We start from the raw sequence: 20,683 nt of genomic DNA on the forward strand, positions 1-20,683 counted from the left end.
GGATTAAAGTAGACACATATCTCCAAGTTCCATATTTGGTAATTTTTTGATTAAATAAAAAATAAAGGGGTGTTTTAAACTTACTAAATCACCCTGTACAAAGATGTCTTATTTTACTAGAATAATATAGATTTAAATTACGAGAAACCTCTAAGGCCATTTTAAAAGTTCCAGAGGCCTCTAAACTAAACTCTAAAAGTGTCTTAAACTTTCCCAGACTTGTTTTAAATTATCAGAGTCCTCTAGGACCATTTTGAATCTGCCAAAGACTTCTAAGTGCTACTGACAACCTTCTAAAAAGTGTCAGAGACCAAAATAAGTGTCTTAAACCTTTGAAGAATCGTTTTAAATTGTCAAATCCAATAACAAAGTGCCAGTGGCCTCTAAACTATTGACGACCTCTTAATGGCCCTCATTTGACTGTGACATTTTGCACATGACCTATCTCAGTCAAAGCATAATTTAGCTTAAGTGGGATCTAGGACGCCTTTAAATACATCGGTGCAACCAGAGCTAGGCAAAATACTCAGCAAAAGTATTTGAATTATTTGAATTAACGATTATTAAATACCGCTCAAAGTATTTCAATCTTCAAAAACCAAATACTCTATAAACTTAAAAAAGTATTTCAAATCTAAAGGACTCAGAAAAAGGATTTGAATATTTGAGCAATTACTGGTATTTGAAATATTGCCAGATAGTTGCAATACTTATGCTTCTGCTGCTGAATTTTAAATTGTTGGATTTCTTAAAAGACTAACCATTTTGGTCTAGTTTGTTGTTTTAACATTTCGAAAATCTTTCTATCAGCAATATCAATTTCAATTTTTATGGGCTGTTCCACAGGAAAGAAAAGCAGAAACGAATAAAGATGATAATCTGGCAGCATTGGTTTTATATCAGACATCATACTCAATGTCAGTTTATTCTGTCAGTCAAGTAAACTCTCTGATAATACATAAAAATCTATCTGCCTGAAATCATTAAGTAGAAACACTCCTCCCCCGTTATAACCCTTATGTCTGAGGCAAAAGCGTCACTTTCTTGCAATTTAATTTTTGGTTTACAAAATCTCCACCAAACAGGCTTGGTTTATTTTTTATCTTTGATCAAATTACCTACTTTAATTATATAATAACAACAACAATTGGCGTTTCAAGTTCAAGATCGCAGCGCCAGTTGAACTAAAATCGGGCCACCCGTTCCTAACCTAACATTATAAATAATATGACACTGTCACTTCATGTTTGCTAAATTCCTAACCAAAATCAACGTAAACAAACAGAGAAATGACAGCTGGGATGCCCGCAACTGTTTTCAAAACTGATCACCAGATTAATTTAATTTTAATTTACTGATTTTTTTTTTGGTGTGACGTTTTTAATAAGATATTAAATTGAAACAACCCATTAAGGTGTTTATTGACACATGAAAACTATAAAAATACGAACCCACAAATCAAAAATAACAAAAACCAAAAAAAGTAGTTCAAATAAACATTCAAATATTTGAAATTCCAAAAAACACGGAAAAACGGAACTTAAAAGGGCTTGAAATACTAAAAGTATTTGAATTACTTTTATTTGAAATACTGCCCAACTCTGGGTGCAACTTACCAGAATTGTTTCAAATTGCCAGAGGCTCCCAAATACAATTGAAAACCTTCTAAAAATTGCCAGAAGCCTCTGAAAGTATTCTAAATCTTCTAAGAATTGTTTAATTGCTGGTATATAAACTTTGATTGGTCATAATACACTATATAATTTATTGTAGCCCCTGTCTTAAGTTATAACCTAAAACTATAATCATTTTGACAATCAATCAATATCACATTTAATCACCGATATACGTTTTTTGTTGATTGTGACTCAACAGTCAGAAGTCACTGAACAGACTATATCTTTATCCTTACCGTCGACTTTGTAAGAATAACAATGTTTAACTTGTAATTGCTGTAGACTATTTACTCGAATGAGATGTGCAAACCAAATGTGACTGCAGAAGACTTGATTAGATGTACCAAAGCGATTACCACAGCTACAGCAAAATCCGTAGCAGCAGGAATAAGCAACAAACAAGATGACATCATTGGTAAAGCTTCTTACACCTTGCAAAAAAAAACCATCAAACTCTAACAATTCTTTGCAGCGGCCGCAAACCTATCAAGAAAAGCCATCTCCGACATGTTGATAACATGCAAAAGCGCTGCATTTAAATTAGCGGAAACGCCCGAACTGCGAAAGGACACACTGGACGCAGGACACGAGTGCGCTAAAGACTTCAGACAGTTGCTGATCACCATCCTAGAAGGCAACGGATCTGCCGATATGAAGCAAACTTTACCAATTATTTCGCGAAAAATTGCCCAATCCGTAACCGAACTTGTGAGCTTGGCAAAAAGGCTGAAAGGCTCTGATTGGGTGGATCCTAACGACCTCAAGGTGATTGCTGAAAACGAACTTCTGGGCGCTGCCGCATCTATCGAAGCTGCTGCCAAGAAATTGGCTAATCTGAGGCCCAGACAAAATGTTCGGGTAAGTGTTAACTTCAAGAGTTTTATATTTGAAATAGTCAAATGTTGTACGGTGTTTACAAGATTCACTGCACTGCTATGAGATATGTTTGATATTCTTGGTTGTCGCTTTGCAAACACCCAGGAGTCAAACATATTATTATAGAGGTGTGGCATATCGTCAGTTCCAAGGACAAGGTAAATTCTGGATGCTTAATTTAAGAATGGGTAAAATATGACAAAACTCCGGTATACAGGGTATATTATATAATTCACAAATCGATAGCCCATCAAAAAATAAGTTGACAAGCATTTATGTCATTTTCCTGAAGAACGCTTCCTAAGGAAGACACAGACCTCCAAAATTCAATTTTATAAATCGTTTTTTTTTGTTACAACTGTCAAACCGTTGGACCAATTTTGATCAAATTTGGAACAAGTACACCGAAAATAGTCAATAACAGGATTTTTTGACTAATGTTTAGTTATAATTTATCAACTGCTCATTCAATTCAAACTTTATTTTTTTTTATTCAATTGAACACCGGTAACAGTCCGAATTATCGGACTAATTTTAATCTAAAAATTAGAGTTGAAGACTATTATCGTAGCATTTAATGCAAAAATTGTTTACTTTCATCAATGAAGAGTCTGAAACTTAACTTTTACTATAAAAAATAGTTTAAAATTCGATTTTTCAGTCTTAAAGCACAGTGAAGCGTCTAGAAGTCAATTTAATAATAGCTATTTATGTAACCAGTTACGAAAAGTTCGATTTTGTGTAACGAATGAATGTTTGTAGGGCGAGCGCAGCGAGGTCCTACAATTTGAATGAGTTACACCATAAGACATTTTCGAAACGTGTTGCATACATAATTTTTTCTAATTTTGACCAAAAAGCTGTGAATACCATCTTTTAAAGTGATTTAACACAAATATTCACTTTCATAGCACCTTGTATAAACTGTGACAACGACATGTTATGATGGATGTTGCCCATATGTTTCTACGGAAATGCATAAAAACAGGGAGTGATAAAATTAACTTTTCATAACTAGTTACGAAAAGTAAAACGTTTTGCCACTTTAATCAGTTTTGAAAAGTGTCACTTTATATGCCAAAATTAGAAAAAAAATAATTTTTTAAGTCTGCTATGTCAAAAACTTGGTGAAGGTAAACCTCCATTTTCCAAGTTGAAAGCAGTGTTAAAGCCCTAAAAATAGTCCAGAGTTCTAAGAAAATGCAAAGCAAAGTAAAAAAACCTGAAAAGTTAGTCTTCAAGACAATTTCAATATTCTGTATTTAAGAACTAAAATATTGAAATGTATTTTCAAATTATGAAAACTTACTCCAAATGCAAAATTTAAGCTTTTGATGTGACTTTTCATTGGTTCAGAGTCACTTTTGGTATCCAAGTCAATTTTCAGGTTGAAATGTGTGAATTTGTTGTCACAAATTTTAGATAAAGTAGTTTTCATGGCTACAAGTCAATTTTCACTACTAAAGTTTTTCAACTTCTCTGAAAACTATAACGACTGACTACAAAGAGAGTTTTTAAGCCTCTCAAGTCAATTTTCACAGTTTCAAAGTAAATTTAGTGGTTTCTAAGTCAATTTTCAAAACTAAAGTCTTTCAATTGGTCTGTAAACTATGAAAACTGGCTACAAAGACTTTTTTAAGCTTCTTAAGTCAATTTTCACCGTTTTAAGACAGTTTTTATGGTTGGGTTGTTGCTTGTAAACAAAGTTTCAAATGATAATTTTCTAAGAGATACTTATTTTGTCAAATTAAACAAGTAAAGTAAAAATAAAATTGAAATTTTTGAAAAATATCCAGTGACGTACAGAATAAGGCAGAAAAATTAAAACCATCTTTCTGTATTCACACCCCTGGAGACAGGAGACAGTTTCGACAAACACACACACATAATGGATATTAATTGTTCTAAATTTGGTTAAAATTGCTCCAGTAGTCTGACAGTTATGACAAGAAACTGATTTTTTAAACTGAACATTTATGGACTGTATTTTCCTTGGGAAGCATTTTTCAGGAAAATGACATAATGTATGTGAACTTATTTTTTGATGGGCTATCGAATGGTGAATTATTGACATTTAAAACTGGACCACCCTGTACAATAATTCTCGTGAGAATAGAATAAGTTGAACGAATTTTTGGCGCCCAAGATGGGTCGGCCAGAATTAGAATGATCTGATTATTTTTCGGAAGTAATCAACTTTACTCTATGTTAAACATTGATGGTTTAAGGACTAATTAAATTTTCAGGCACAAGACGCAAACTTAGATTCGATGAACTTCGACGAAATCATCTTGGAAGCAGCCAAATCAATTACAACGGCCACTTCCGCATTGATCAAAGCGGCCAGCGCCGCCCAAAGAGAACTAATCGATAGCGGCAAGATGTCTAGGTTAGACTTTGGCTAATTATCACCATTTTTCCCCTGAACTAGTAAATAATTGTAGGTATCCAACATCTTCCTCTGACGATGGACAATGGTCAGAAGGTTTAATATCAGCTGCGCGACTGGTAGCCGCAGCCACTCACAGTTTAGTCGAAAGTGCCAATGCTTTGGTACAAGGTAAAACATTGTCTCATAGTTTTTGTCTTCGATTGTGATGTTAGTGTGTTATCAGGACTGGGAAGCGAAGATAAACTGATAGCGGCTGCAAAACAAGTAGCCAGTTCAACCGCCCATTTGTTGGTGGCTTGCAAGGTAAAAGCGGAAGGTGATACGGAAGCAACGCGGCGTCTTCACGCAGCTGGCAATGCGGTTATTCGTTCTACGGATAGTTTGGTACGGGCCGCCCAACAAGCCAAACAGGTGGAAGAGGAAAGGTTGGCGTTTCCATTTTAACAGAGTTCATTGCGTAACAGTGCATTTTTCTTTCAAGGTACTTAATTATTAATCGTCGGATGGTAGGTGGTATCGCACAAGAAATTGACGCCCAAACCGAAGTCTGCAGGATAGAACGAGAGTTAGAAGAAGCTAAAAATAAATTGGTTGCCATAAGGAAAGCCAAATATAAGTTGAGAGGTTTGTTTTGCCAGTGGTTGAGTTAAGACATCTGATTTAATCGTAATAACAATTTTCAGGTTACGAAACGTCCGGTGACGAGACTGACGGTTACACGAGTTCGGTCCCCGAACAGGATTCACGGTGAGTCAAAAGGTGTGTCGTTCTTCCCTGTGTTGCTATGTACCGTTTCTGAGTAGCATATACTATACAGGGTGTAATGACAATTATTCACCAATCGATAGCCCATCAAAAAATAAGTTTGTCAATTTCCTGAAGAACGCTTCCTAAGGAAGACACAGACCTCCAAAGTTCAGTTTAAAAAATCGTTTTTTTGCTTTTAACTGTCAGACCTGTTGGACCAATTTTGGAACAAGTAATTATGAAATGAGTACTCGTTATGTGATGTGAATGACATTCTTCAAAACTGTTTAGATGCGTCGATATTGGGGGATAGTCTTTATTTTCTACGCTCACTGGATATTATTCAAAATTGACAAAAATGTCTACTTGGGTTATTGTATTTTTTACTTTAAAATTCAAAAGGATTCAAATCTGGTCATTTGTGAGGTTTGCGAGTTAATTTTTGACACTAAAAATCATAGACTTATAATACAAGTATAGACCCCGCAAGTCATTCATAAATCGTCTTATTGTTTACGGACAACATCTACTTAGAAAGAAGCGGGCGCGCGGCGTGAGAGACGTAAAAATATGGCCGCCAGAGACAGTACATGTGTCTGTTTGTTGCTAAGTGGGGGCAATCTAGAAACAGTAATGAATGGAGGAATAGTTGAGTTGTAAGACGAGCATTACGCGATGTTGCCAACTCAACGCTTTCTATACATATTAGTAATGTTTAAAGACATTTATTTGGCGAATTTTACTGTATTCAATAGCAACAATAATTGTTACAATACTTTTTTGATTTAAATATCGATTTAAACGTAATTGAAACATACACCCACGCATAAACTTTGATACTGGCTGTATACAACTGACAACACCGCATTTTGGCTTTGTTTATCTTGCCAATAACCAAACTTGTAAATAAAGGACTCTATACTTTGTTTTATACTCTATGCTAAAAATAGTCAAAAAAACAGGATTTTTGGACTAATGTTTACTGGCGTTCAATTTTTTAGACTAGAATTTCTAGAACGTCTTGGAACATTCCAGAAGCTTTTAAAAATTTCTACAACGATTTAGAAGTTTCTGGAAGGTGGTAGAAGCAATTGGAAGCTTTCATAAATTTCTAGAACGTTGTAAAAACATTTGGAAGTGTCTAGAACATCTTTGAAGTATTTAGTACATTCCAGAAGCTTTTAACAATTTCTACAAAATTTTAGAAGCTTTTGGAAGCTTTTAACCATTTCCATAAAGATTTAGAAGCTTTTGAAAGTTTTAAGAAGTTTCTGGAAGATGGTAGAAGCAATTGGAAGCTTCAAGAACGTATTATAGAAGCTTTTTGAACATTCAAGAAGTTTTTGGAAGCTTTCAGAAATTTCTAGAACGTTGTAAAAATATTTGGAAGTGTCTAGAACATCTTCGAAGTATTTAGTACATTCCAGAAGATTTTAACATTTTCTACAAAATTTTAGAAGCTTTTGGAAGCTTTTAGCAAATTTCCATAAAGATTTAGAAGCTTTTGAAAGTTTTAAAAAGTTTCTGGGAGGTGGTAGAAGCAATTGGAAGCTTCAAGAACGTCTTAGAAGCTTTTTGAACATTCGAAAAGTTTTTGGAAGCTTTCAGAAATTTCTAGAACGTTGTAAAAACATTTGGAAGTGTCTAGAACGTCTTCGAAGTATTTAGTACATTCCAGAAGCTTTTAACAATTTCTACAAAGTTTTAGAAGATTTTGGAAGCTTTTAACAATTTCCATAAAGATTTAGAAGCTTTTGAAAGTTTTAAAAAGTTTCTGGGAGGTGGTAGAAGCAATTGGAAGCTTCAAGAACGTCTTAGAAGCTCTTTGAACATTCGAGAAGTTTTTGGAAGCTTTCAGAAATTTCTAGAACGTTGTAAAAACATTTGGAAGTGTCTAGAACATCTTTGAAGTATTTAGTACATTCCAAAAGCTTTTAACAATTTCTACAAAGTTTTACAAGATTTTGGAAGCTTTTAACAATTTCCATAAAGATTTAGAAGCTTTTGAAAGTTTTAAAAAGTTTCTGGGAGGTGGTAGAAGCAATTGGAAGCTTCAAGAACGTCTTAAAAGCTCTTTGAACATTCGAGAATTTTTTGGAAGCTTTCAGAAATTCGAGAACGTTGTAAAAATATTTGGAAGTGTCTAGAACATCTTTGAAGTATTTAGTACATTCCAGAAGCTTTTAACAATCTCTACAAAGTTTCAGAAGCTTTTAACAATTTTCATAAAGATTTAGAAGCTTTTGAAAGTTTTAAGAAGTTTCTGGGAGGTGGTAGAAGCAATTGGAAGCTTCAAGAACGTCTTAGAAGCTCTTTGAACATTCGAGAAGTTTTTGGAAGCTTTCAGAAATTTCGAGAACGTTGTAAAAGCATTTGGAAGTGTCTAGAACGTCTAGAAGCCTTTGGAAAATTTCAGAAGTTTTTGAAAGTTTAAAGTAGTTCTGGAACGTTGTAGAAGCAATTGGAAAGTTATTGAAGCTTTTTAAAGTTTCTAGAACGTATTCTAAAAATTTGAAACATTCCAGACGCTTCTAACAATTTATAGAACGTTTAGAAGCCTTTGAAACATTTTAGAAGCTTTTGGAAGTTTAAAGTAGTTTCTGGAACGTCGTAAAAGCATTTGAAAGCTTCAAGAACGTCTTAGAAGCTTTTTGAAGTTTTTGGAAGCGTTTAGTAGTTTCTAGAACGTCTTCGAAGCACTTGGAACATTCCAGAAGCTTTTAATAATTTCTAGAACGTTTTATAAGCTTTTGGAAATTTTAAAAAGTGCCTAAAACATCTGGAAGTTTTGCTACATTCCAGAAGATTTTGGAAGTTTGAAGTAGTTTCTGGAACGTCGTAGAAGCAATTGGAAGTTACTAGAACAATCATTCAATTTAAACTTTTTTTTTAATTCAATCAAACACTGGTAACAGTCCGAATTTAGGGTTCAAGACTAATATCGTAGCATTTAATGCTAAAATTGTTTACTAAGAAATGAAAAGCAAAGTAAACTTGGAAAAGCTAGTCTTCAAGTCGATTTTCATGAATCTAATGTCAATATCCTGTATTTAAGAGTATTTTCAAGACTAAAATATTGAAATGTATTTTCAAATTATGAAAACTTACTTCAAATGCAAATTTTAAGCTTTTGAAGTCACTTTTCATTGGTTCAGAGTCACTTTTTGGTGCCAAGTCAATTTTCACCGTTTCAAAGTAAATTTACAGGTTTCTAAGTCTTTCAATTTATCTGAAAACTGGCTACAAAAACATTTTTAAGCTTCTTAATTTTCACCGTTTTCAAGACAATTTTTAAGTTGGGTTGGGTTGGTTTTGGGTCTTTGAACGTAATAACTCAATTATCTCGTAAACGAAGTTTCAAATTAGAATTTTATGAGAGATACTTAATTTGTCAAATTGGACAAGTAAAATAAAAAAAAATGAAATTTTTGAAAAATATCCTGTGACGTAGAGTATAAGGCAGAAAAATGACAACGTCATTAACATCACATAATGAGTATTAATTTCATATGTATTTGTTCTAAATTTAATTAAAATTGCTCCAGCGGTCTGACAGTTATGACAAGAAACCGATTTTTTAAACTGAACTTTTATGGAATGTATTTTCCTTGGGAAGCATTTTTCAGGAAAATGTTAATTTATTTTTTGGTGGGCCATCGAATAGTGAATTATTGACATTTAAAACTGGACCACCCTCTACAGTTTTCGCGGAGCCTGTTTACCCGTGCGTTATTCCTGATAAGGAAGCGCACATGCAATATTCATTTCTTCCTTGTCTATCGTTAACTTTCAGAAAGTGTAAATATCTAATGCCTGTTTGCACAAGCGAGTTTTAGGGATCCCTACGCCTTAGGTTAAGAATTAAGTTAGATAGGGCTCTATTTCTGTTACACCATTTGATATTTTGTCTCTAACTAACTTTAGGTTTTACCTATTTTAGGTGGTCGTTTCTGAGCCTCTATTCCCCAAAAATAACTGTGAATAGAGAGACAGAAATTTCAGTTTGTTGAGAAATTATTTCTTGAATTAACAGTAAAACTAGTATTTTACTATTTTTGAAGTATAATGGATGGGTTTGACGATGATTTAGAAATATTCAAGTTCTTTGAAAACAGTTTTCCAAAGAAAGTGCATGAAATGATGAGTTTGATAGTCAAAATAAAACAGGAACTCAGTAACCACTTTATTTAACAAGAAAATACAACTGAATTTTCACTTGACAACTAGCCACCCTTTTACCTCGCTGATACCTTTAGTCGACCTGGACCCAACATGAAAGGTCCAACTATTTTTGGTCGTTTTGGACTCACTAAATCGACAATTCTTCAAATATTAGATACATTTGAAGAACAAATGTTTTGCATATAATTTTTAAAAAGTCAGGTGTTTTTTGAAAAATTGCTCGGACCCGTCGATTTTTGTTTTTAGTTGCGCATTTTGGAAAACAATTTTTATTTACGCAGGGTGACCCAATAAAAAGTTATGACATCAAGGCCAACTTTTTTTACGTAGTAACCCCTCTTTATTGTAATTTTATTTAGTTCTCAACAAAATTCTAAACATTTTTATTCGATTCCATAACGACATGTTGTGACGGATATTCAGTCAAATTCAACACTGGTTCAAACTTAGCACAAGCAGGTGTCCGAATTCAGATTAGTATGGAGTACGATTTTATACGCACTTTTAAGGAAAAAATGTTGTTACGTCAGAAACGTTTGAAGTTAGGTATAGGAAGAGTATACATAGAATTGTTCTAAATTTAATGTTCTTTTATTACAAACCATAATACATTGGTGGTTGCATTTAAAAAAACGAACTTCTGGCAGTTTTTCTATCTATCCGACTTAAAGGTAAATATTGACCACCCTGTCTTTTCATTTTCAATCTTTGAACTTTTCAAACCATGTGGTATTGTCTAACTGAGAACAAAAGGTCACATAAGCAAACCTTTCAGAACTTGGGAATTTAGACTACTGTTGCTGACAAATTCACCATTTTTATGAAATATCTAAGAAACGGGGCAAGATAGGTATAGGGAAGTATCAACACTAATTACTGGCCTTCTTGCGAGGAATTCAAAAATGAGATTAGAAACAGGGTGTTCCATTTGAAAGTCAAAAGTTGTTGTTCTTTCCGACTGATCTGGCAACACCGCAAACTTCAAAATATTTTAGATAGAAAGTTTGGACCCAACCTAGGCTACACCATTTTTAACGAAAAATATTGAGTCGTTCTCTAGATACTTCTAATATACCATCAGCGTGAATCACCCTGTATGAATGTAAAAGGTTTTTCGACAAAATTTTGATTTGATTCATATCGTTATATTGACGTCAGCATTGATGATGCACGGGTAAACTGGCTCCGCGAGAAGGGCAGTTGAAATGTTACCTTTTGAGAATGACATCTTTTTACAACTTTCAATTCAAGACATGCGTGGTTTTTCACCTGATTGATGTCATTTTAGATGGGTAAAATTTTGACTATTATCTTCCTCTGGTCGGTGGCTTTAAAATCGCTTTCTGATTTAGCATTTTGGGTGATGGTTATGCGCTTTCGCTTCTTCGAGTGTTCAATTGTTGATTTTTTTTATTAGTTTAATTACTAACCGTAGTTTTTTTTTCTAAATTGCATGCGCAGAGTGAAGGTGTTTTATTAAAACAATTGGTGGAAGTTAAACTGCCAGGTGAGTTTTCGCTCTTTACTTATAACCATAACTTTTTCAAGCTTGAAATTAGAAACAGTAAAACCCTAAATACAGGGTGTCCCACGACGAAAGAAATCGATTGATATTGGAAAAAGTATAAATAGGAGAGTTTTGAAAATTTAGCAGGACACTGATGTGGGCATGCCCAATCTAACTAAAATATTTTCAAGATGGTTGCACTTCCGTTTATACCGGAAGTCGATCACAACTTTCTTATTTTAAATAGAACACCCTATATATTATTACATATTTGAATTCCTCACAAAATTCTGACCAACTTTTGTGTACAATGCCCTATGTCTATCTTTAGCCGTTTTCGAAATATTGGATGTTTTTCCAAAAAAAATGACAGTTGCAACGCTCAACATATTTTTGTACTCTGTCAAAACCGTATTTCATTTTGCAATGAAACTTTGGGTTATTGTAAATAAAGGATCGTTTTATTAAACTGAGGGTGCGTAATGACGCATTTGTATACAGGGTCGTCAAAAAAAAATCATAAACTTGCCACTAAAAAAAATTAAAAATTTCAAGTTTTTTAAATAGAAACCCACATTTTTTATGGCGGAATCATTTTGAGCATTAAAAATTACTATACGTTTCAATTTACTTGCCTATACCTAAATCCAACCCATTTCGTTTTATTTGAGAATAAACATTTTTTATTATTAAAACTCCAGATTTCTTGAAAATTTCCCTCTCTAATTATGTGTGGATTTATGTCACACCAATAGTGTGAATTATGTCTATTGAACATTACATTTTTAGTGAATTTGGCCTCGTCGCTCTAAATAATGTTATTCAAAAACAATTCTTCTTGATAGTAACTAATCAGCAAAAACTCACTAAAAACTACTCTCTTCGGAAAGTCAACCTCTTTTAAGTGTTGCACTAATTTAAATGAAAAAGGGTGAAATTTATGTTTCTTCAGGATCCTTTGAATTGAGCTTATGGATATGCCTGATTCTACAGAAACTTGTCTTATTGACGAAGTTGGATTTGCAACAAAATAGCCCAAAATTGCAATTTCTACATTTGTATTATTAAGGATTGGTTTTGTTTTAATAGCTTTTCTCTTCACAGATACCGTATTCTTAAAATTTTCAATTATTTGCTTCACAGCTTTTGGTGATGGCTTTGGTTTTTCTGGATAACGAGCGGCAAATACCTCACATGTTCTACTCACAACTTTATCACATTCTCCGTAAATAATAAACAGATTTAAGTAATCTTGGTTTGAATAACGTAACCGCCACGGCGTATTTGCAGTTGTCAAAACACTCAAAACTAGTGTTATTAACATGCCCTGCAGGTCTCCAATATCACCGTGTGTCAAAAGCATGACCAACTAGAATACCAGATAATCCCAACCGTGCTGCATAATAAAAAAATGTTTATTCTCAAATAAAACGAAATGGGTTGGATTTAGGTATAGGCAAGTAAATTGAAACGTATAGTAATTTTTAATGCTAAAAATGATTCCGTCATAAAAAATGTGGGTTTCTATTTAAAAAACTTGAAATTTTTCATTTTTTTTAATGGCAAGTTTATGATTTTTTGTTGTATACAAATGAGTCATTACGTACCTTCAGTTTATTTTAGTTAGATTGGGCATGCCCACATAAGTATCCTGCCAAATTTTCAAAACTCTCCTATTTATACTTTTTCCAATATCAATCGATGTCTTTCGTCGTGGGACACCCTGTATAGTCTGGGGATGTTTTATGAGTGAAAACGGATCGGATTATTTCTGCTAAATAAATTGAACATCATACATAACATAACAATCATACATGAACATAAGACTCATGGTTTGATGAAACAACCACGTCCATTTGCCTTTGGCAAGTGCTAAGTTCTTCAGTGACTGGGTTCAAAAATTACCAGAACTTTTTATTTCGTCGTTAAAATTATTTTTTTTATTATTTAATCTGATGTATTGGACCTTTTTCAAGGCTTTACTACTCTTGGTAAAATCTTCTAGCAGTCATAGTTCTTCCGCAAAAAAGTTTTTTGTGCCCCCCTGCTATTTATCATTTCGCACATTTTTATTGCAAATAACGTAGCCACCAGTTAATTTGATAACTACAAAAACTAACTATCAAAGTTTTGATGCTGGTAAAAAAAATAAAACTTAATTTTCTATTGAAACTACGAGCCAGATCTCAAAAGCAGAAGATTCTCAAAAAATAGAAATTACAACAAATGTTCGATATGCCCGCCATTTTCTCGGATGCATAGCTGGATCCTTCGAATGAAACCTTCCTCAACATTTCTGCATCATCCCGAGAATTACGGTCGCCTCATTCTGCACCTTACGTATCAACTCTTCCTCGGATTCCACAGGAGTAGCCTGTGCATCCCATAAAAAAATCTAATGGTGTTAAGTTGGGGGACCTAGGGAGCCATTCGACAGAAACATCTCTCCTTCCGATCCAATTGTGTGGGAAAATGTTGTATAAATGTGCAGTTACATTTCTATTAATGTGTGGAAGAGCACCATCGTGCATGAATCACATCTGAGCACGCACATTGAGACGGACATCCTCCATTAGAACAGACAAAGTATTCAAGATAATTTTCACCATTCAAGCGATGGGGCAGGATATAAGGACCCAGAAGAATGTCTCCGATGATACCTCCCCACACATTTATGCGGAATTCCTCCTTCTTCTTCTGCGTAATGATGGAAATTATGTGAATTCTAGTAAATCCAGCTTCATCAGTGAATAAAATGTTGCTGGTAAAATTTGGGCGAACACTCTCACATAAGTTGTCTTCGCAAAACCCTAAGACTTTGATCATGCCAGTCATTTCTTCATTTGAAAATGCCATTAGCTTTGTTTGAAACAATTTTTTTTAAACTGTCACCAACGTCAAAACTTTGATAGTTAGTTTGTAGTTATCAAATTAACTGCTGGCTACGTTAATTGCAATAAAAATGGTAAATAGCAGGGGGACACAAAAAACATTTTTTGCGGAAGAACTATGAATGCTAGAAGATTTTACCAAGAGTAGTAAAGCTTTGAAAAAGGACCAATACATCAGATTAAATAATAAAAATAGTAGTTTTCCTATTCAGTGTGCAAAGTTATGTTTTCCCACACGCGAAAGCAGTTAGACGAACGACGCGAAGCGGAGTTCGGATAAGCTTCAACCCCCCAAGCGTTTTATGTCAGTGATTCCTTCTCCAGAATCGGCCAGGAACGTTGCCGATGATCGACGATAACTGTGCCCTGTGTAGAGTTCTGGATTTGGCAACTTCAAAAAAATAGCTATTTCAGAAGGCATTTTTCCAAAACTGTTTACTCTAACACTTTGCGAAAAACATTTACCCTTTTTGTAAACTAGGAAAAAACGATTGTTTGACTTTTTTGGACGTAGGCCGGTGTATCTTCTGTACAGTTGCAGGTAGGTTCCGTTATGAACTTCTTCTGATATTATAAAGTTTCTTGCTGTATGATTTTTGGAATCCCTAATTTTAACAATTATGAGGTTTCCTTTGTCTTCAATATCTGTAGTGGTTATCTCTTCCCTTCGATATGCACCAGCAAGTCCGAATATAGTGGCAACTTTAATTAACAGGTAAATTTCATCTGGTGCGGAGTTCATAAAACTGAATATTTCTTCTTTTGTAAAAATTTTCGCCTTTTTAGGTTTAAAACCAACATTCTGCTTTTTCAGAAATGCAGTGAGCTTATAAAATTCACCGATATCGATGTCTCTTTTTATTTTTATTACATTTTTGAGCATTGAATACTTTGACCACATTGTGTTAGGTTTGAATTCTTTGCTTAAAGTAACAAAATACGCTAAAAGTACCTCTTCCTTTAAGGTTTTTATCCCCTTTTGTTCGCACCATTGGGTAAACAACTCGTACTGTTTCTCGTATTTTTCTCGCGATTTGAGAGGCAGCAATTGCAAACTAGCCATGTTGGCGGCATTTAGAACATCTTCCGGAAGTTCATCTTCAGTGATATCCATTATTAAAATAGTTTTTTTAACTTAAATAAGTAAGAATAAACACTGTTGTAGACTTTAAATTGCATATAAATGCGTTGTTTGACAATTAGCTTTGGTTTCTAAGGAAACAAGCCTCATTTTCAAAGACAGAGACAAGGTGGTTTATTTACCTAAACTGTACGGAAGAATAATGTGAAAAAAGTCGTGTTTTTTATATGAAACCCCTGAATATTATTACATTTTTGAATTCTACGCAAAATTCTAAGCAGATTTTATGTATAATAGTCGCAAGGTATAATGAGCATTTTAAAAAGTGTAGTATAGTGTGCGGGAAAGTGCCACTTTGCACACACTTTTACGTATGCAAAGTAGCTTATTTGCAAACATTCGTAGAAAAAATAATTTTAACGACAAAATTAAAAGTTCTGGTAATTTTTGAACCCAGTCACTGAAAAACTTAGCACTTGCCAAAGGCATATGGACGTGGTTGTTTCATCAAACCATATGAGCCTTACTTAGAGACAAGTCCACAGCAAGTTTCATTAAAATCCATCGAAATATTCTCCAAATATTTCCGCATTAGAACCATACACTTTGTTCTAATGACAATTACGTCAAATAGTCACCTTTCGATCTAAAGATTGTCACAATACCTACCCTTTTAATCCTGTGCTTACTGGTATGTTGTAATACACCGTTGAAAAGGTAAAAATCCACAGAATTAAATGACGTAAAAATATATAGAATGTTCCATTTAAAAAAATATAACTTACTGTCACATGTCAGAAACTAAACGTAACAGGAAAACACTGACTACGCCATTGGACAGGGTGTCCGCCGAGAAGGTATACTACTTTGTTTGTTTATAATTTTTGATTAAATGAAAGAGAATGGATCTTATATTGATAAATGTTTTATTTAATGTCGGCAATTATGTATGGAATACAATATCAGATAAATATCCGCCTCTGTTAGCCTCAAAAATGCGAGCCCTTTTGAGCACATTTTTCATTACATTCTCACACATTTCACGCGGTATTTCATTAATTTTATCACGAATATTTTGTTTGAGTTGCTCAAGCGTATAAGCCTTGCTTTTTAGATATCCCCACAAAATAAAGTCCGGAGCAGTTAAATCAGGCGACCGTGGAGGCCAATCAACATCACCATTTTTTGAAATAACTTGTTGTGGAAAGAGGTCTCGCAGTAATTCCATTGTAATCCTGGCTGTATGCGATGTCGCACCGTCTTGTTGATATCACTTGTTAATCAAGCCCAAAGTATGCAGTTGTGGCGTTAAAAAGTTTTCAATCATATCACGATATCGCTCCCCATTCACAGTTACCGTTACGCCGTTTTGATTTTCTAAGAAGTAAGGTCCATGATTCCTCCTGACCAAATTGCACACCAGACTGTCACTTTTAATGGATGTAAAGGTGACTGATGAATAATTTGAGGGTTTTGCATTGCCCAGAACCGACTATTCTGTTTGTTCACATATCCATTTACATGAAAATGTGCCTCGTCACTCATTATGATTTTTTCATGAAAATCGGGGTTGTCATGGGCGAGCTGTAACATCCTATTGGCATACGTACGATGGCGTAAATGGTCTTGTGGAAGAAGCTCTTGTGTCAACTGAATCTTAAATGGAAACAAATGCAAATCCTTGTGCAAAATTGTGGCCAAACTTGTTCTTTGAAGACCAAGCTCCTGAGCACGGCGTCGAATTGAGGTTGATGGATTGTTTTGAACACTTTCTTGAGCAGCAATAATGTTTTCAGCCGATCTTGCAGTACGTTGTGGCCTATGCTTGGGCTTATCACTTACAGACCCACTTTCTTCGAAATCATTCACTACACGATAAATAGTGCGTTTTGTTGGCACGTTGTTTCTCCCAAAAATTTCACGTAACTTTCTCATCGTCACAGTAATCGATAATTGATTTTGATAAAATGTTTTAACGATTAAAACACGTTGGTTTATCGAATATTTTTCCATAATAAATTTGCCACGTATATACTTCACGACTGCCAAATATGAACTGTCAAGACTAACATTTACCACAATGGCGGCAAAACAAAGTAGTATACCTTCCCGGCGGACACCCTGTACATGAAAACTTCTACCGGGAACCGTTCTTCCTTTTTTGATAACTTTAATAGCAAATGAAATAATGAGGAGGTTCAAAAATGACCAATTTTCGAAAACTCCCCCGTATCTTTGAAACAAAAGAAGTTCGATCATTTCAGCTCGGAAAAAGAGATCAGAACACGTACAGGGTGCTACATTTTCGATGGTTTTACGGGGTACAGAGAAAATGGTAATAGAGAGAAAAAAAGTAGCATGTGTGTTCTGATCTTTTCTGAGCTGAGTGGGCTGCGCAAACTTCTTTTGTTTCAAAGATACGGGGGGTTTTTGAAAAATGGTAATTTTGAAACCTCCTTTGTATTTCATTTGCTATTAAAGTTATCAAAAAAGGAAAAACGGTTTCCGGTAGAAGTTTTGACGTAGAATCCAATGGCGTAGACAGTTTTTTCCTATTACGTTTAGTTTCTGACGTATGACAGTAAGTTATATTTTTTTAAATGGAACACCGTATGTTTTAGTTCATTTAATTCTGTTGATTTTTACTTTTTCAACGGTGTATTAAAACATATAAGTATGTAAACGTTAATCTTGGTAATTAGAAAAAAACCGTTTCCTTAACAAAAAAGTGCTAAATAATATGTATAACAATTCCCACAGTCGAAACAAAATTTGGCTATGTTCATATTAACATGTTACATGTCGGTTATAAACAGTTTTTTCAATTTCCACCTTAAAAATAGTAGAAAATAGAAATAGCCACTTTTCTTATTAAAGTGACGGTAGAACTGTTTGTAACTTAGATTTTTAATAAGATTTATTTAAAATATTTAATTTTCTGATGTGTTAGTTTATATGATTTCCGATTTTGTTTGGTATTTTAGATATTAGCCTTTTTTTAGCTTAGCAAAGGTCTTTTTTAAAAATAACAGGATTAACCTCTACAAACTTATATGTTGTAATACACCGTTGAAAAGGTAAAAATCAACAGAATTAAATGGCGGAAAAATATATATGAAGTTCCATTTAAAAAAATGTAACTTACTGTCATATGTCAGAAATTATACGGAATAGAAAAAAACTGACTACGCCATTGGATTCTACATGAAAACTACTACCGGGAACCGTTCTTCATTTTTTGATAACTTTAAGAGCAACTGAAATACTGAAGAGGTTCAAAAATTACCAATTTTCGAAAACCCCCCGTATCTTTGAAACAAAAGAAGTTTGCGCCGCCCACTTTTCTCCAGTCATCTCAGCTCAGAAAAAGAGATCAGAACACGTATGCTACTTTTTTTCTATCTATTACCGTTTTCTCTGTACCCCGTAAAACCATCGAAAATGCAGCACCCTGTACATTCGATAAAATTAATAATATTTGGATAATCATTTACATAAAAACAACATTTACTTTAAAAACATTTTAAAAGTACCTATTACACATTAAAATGACATCAAATTAAACAAATCAAATATGAGTTTCTATATGTTACTATTATTTTCCTTAACAGGTATACGCACAGTTATGACCGCTCACGTTCCCCGTATCAACCACATTCAACTAACCAGTACTACCAAGAACCGACTTACAGCCACTTGGAAAGCCCCGACAAAATCAACTCTTTGGAACGCCAGACTAAACCTCTGCTAAGCGCTGTCAATGAATTAAACCAGGCCGTATACGGAAGCACCAACAGTTACGGTCAAAATTCCTCACAGTACGGCACCACACCTTATAATCAAGACTACGGTCAAAAACCCGTTTCGCCAATATATAAAACGCCAAGTTTCGGCGCGAGTAGCAGTTTCCAGCCTTCTGGAACCAGCACCCCGAGCCACTACGCGACTTTGAACGCTCCTTCAAAGATTTATGGGACTACGACGAATGTTTCAGCGAAGCCTTTTAATGGAGCTTCGTCTCCTCCGCCTCCACCTCCACCACCTACCTATCTACAAAGCGATTACAAACCTTCACCTCCAAGTTTTCAAAGTGACACTTATGCAAAAATTGAACAACCTAAACCACCTGGAGGTTACGACAGTCGTACCAGTACTCTTGGTAGTGAAACCACGTCCCATAGCTTCAAACCAGTTAGTTTTACCTCCAGATTCGAGAAAGTTGGTATTGACCAACCAAAACAAACCACTTCCGACACAACCATTCATACTTTTAAACCTTTGACATCTAGTTTTGATAAAGGTGGCTCTGACGGATACACCAGTTCGGAATACTCCACAAACACTTACAAAACACCAGAAGGTTATCGCACTGACACTTACAAATACGAATATTACAAGTCGGAACCGAAAACTACTTACTCATCCACAACAGAAAAATACTACACCACAAGTGGCAAAGATGTGGATAAAGGCACTAACATTTTAAGACCACCAGCACTAGGACTGTCAGGTCCAAAAAGTGCTTTTGAAAGCTTCAAAAACGGAGGTGACGGAGGAGAATCGCAATACCAGTCGTCATACTCCTCCAACGTGGAGTACATCACTGAACCTCCAGTGATTAAAGACGACTCGATAGAACAGAAAACTGTTAAAAAGTCTATAAACGAGCAGGTGTTTGAGAAGAAAACTTCAACTACCAGCAGGACGACCAAACAGGAATCGCAAATGAAAACGTTCAGGTTTCAATAAGGCCTGGTGATTAGAGATAATATAGCTAAAGCTGCCTTAATATTGTGTGTATATTTGTTTTTAGTTTAGTCAGAGTAGTTTAGGGTTTAAAGTGTCCTTTCAAGTGGTGCTACTAATATGGACTAATCTCATCTGAGTCTCCCAAGAAACCCGGTATTGTAGTATTATGTGCTTATAACTTTTTACAAACAATTATAGTTAATATCGATTTTATCTCTCTATTTCTTCTTATGACCAAAATTCATCTTTATGTATATTATTTTATTGTAAAGTCTTTATTTTGTGCCAATAATAATTATTACTGTTTTATTAAGCTTTTATTGAGTTAAAAAGGTTACATAACTTCCACAAGTGCCTGAGATGCTTACGCTGCGGCATTGAAATTCATTATTGTGCCTAAAATATAATATTTGTAATTGTAATTAGCTGTTTACACTACTTAACGCTGCAACGCGATTTTTACTGTATGTTTTTGTCCCAGTCATGATTTTGTGGCTAAATTAGGAATGTTCTTCCACTTAACTTTAAATGTTGTATGTCGTACATTTAACGTGTTGGAAAATAAAATATTTTTAACGAAAA

General features: G+C 34.4%; 1 protein-coding gene across 1 annotated transcript in view; it reads left to right on the top strand.

Moving 5' to 3' along the window:
• Positions 1-20,683, top strand: part of rhea (Talin_middle and talin-RS domain-containing protein rhea) — a 100,551-nt gene extending 79,868 nt beyond the window's left edge. Inside the window, exons 30-37 of the mRNA XM_081973114.1 lie at positions 1,959-2,091; positions 2,149-2,534; positions 4,799-4,941; positions 4,997-5,112; positions 5,168-5,369; positions 5,426-5,568; positions 5,628-5,691; positions 18,964-20,683. Coding sequence (XP_081829240.1) covers positions 1,959-2,091; positions 2,149-2,534; positions 4,799-4,941; positions 4,997-5,112; positions 5,168-5,369; positions 5,426-5,568; positions 5,628-5,691; positions 18,964-20,101 — 2,325 coding nt within the window. The 3' untranslated portion in view covers positions 20,102-20,683. The remainder of the gene's footprint in view (positions 1-1,958; positions 2,092-2,148; positions 2,535-4,798; positions 4,942-4,996; positions 5,113-5,167; positions 5,370-5,425; positions 5,569-5,627; positions 5,692-18,963) is intronic.

This window comes from Ips typographus, linkage group LG2 (genome assembly GCF_016097725.1).
Source record: "Ips typographus isolate SLU linkage group LG2, UJ_Ityp_2.0, whole genome shotgun sequence".
Lineage (NCBI taxonomy): Eukaryota > Metazoa > Arthropoda > Insecta > Coleoptera > Curculionidae > Ips > Ips typographus.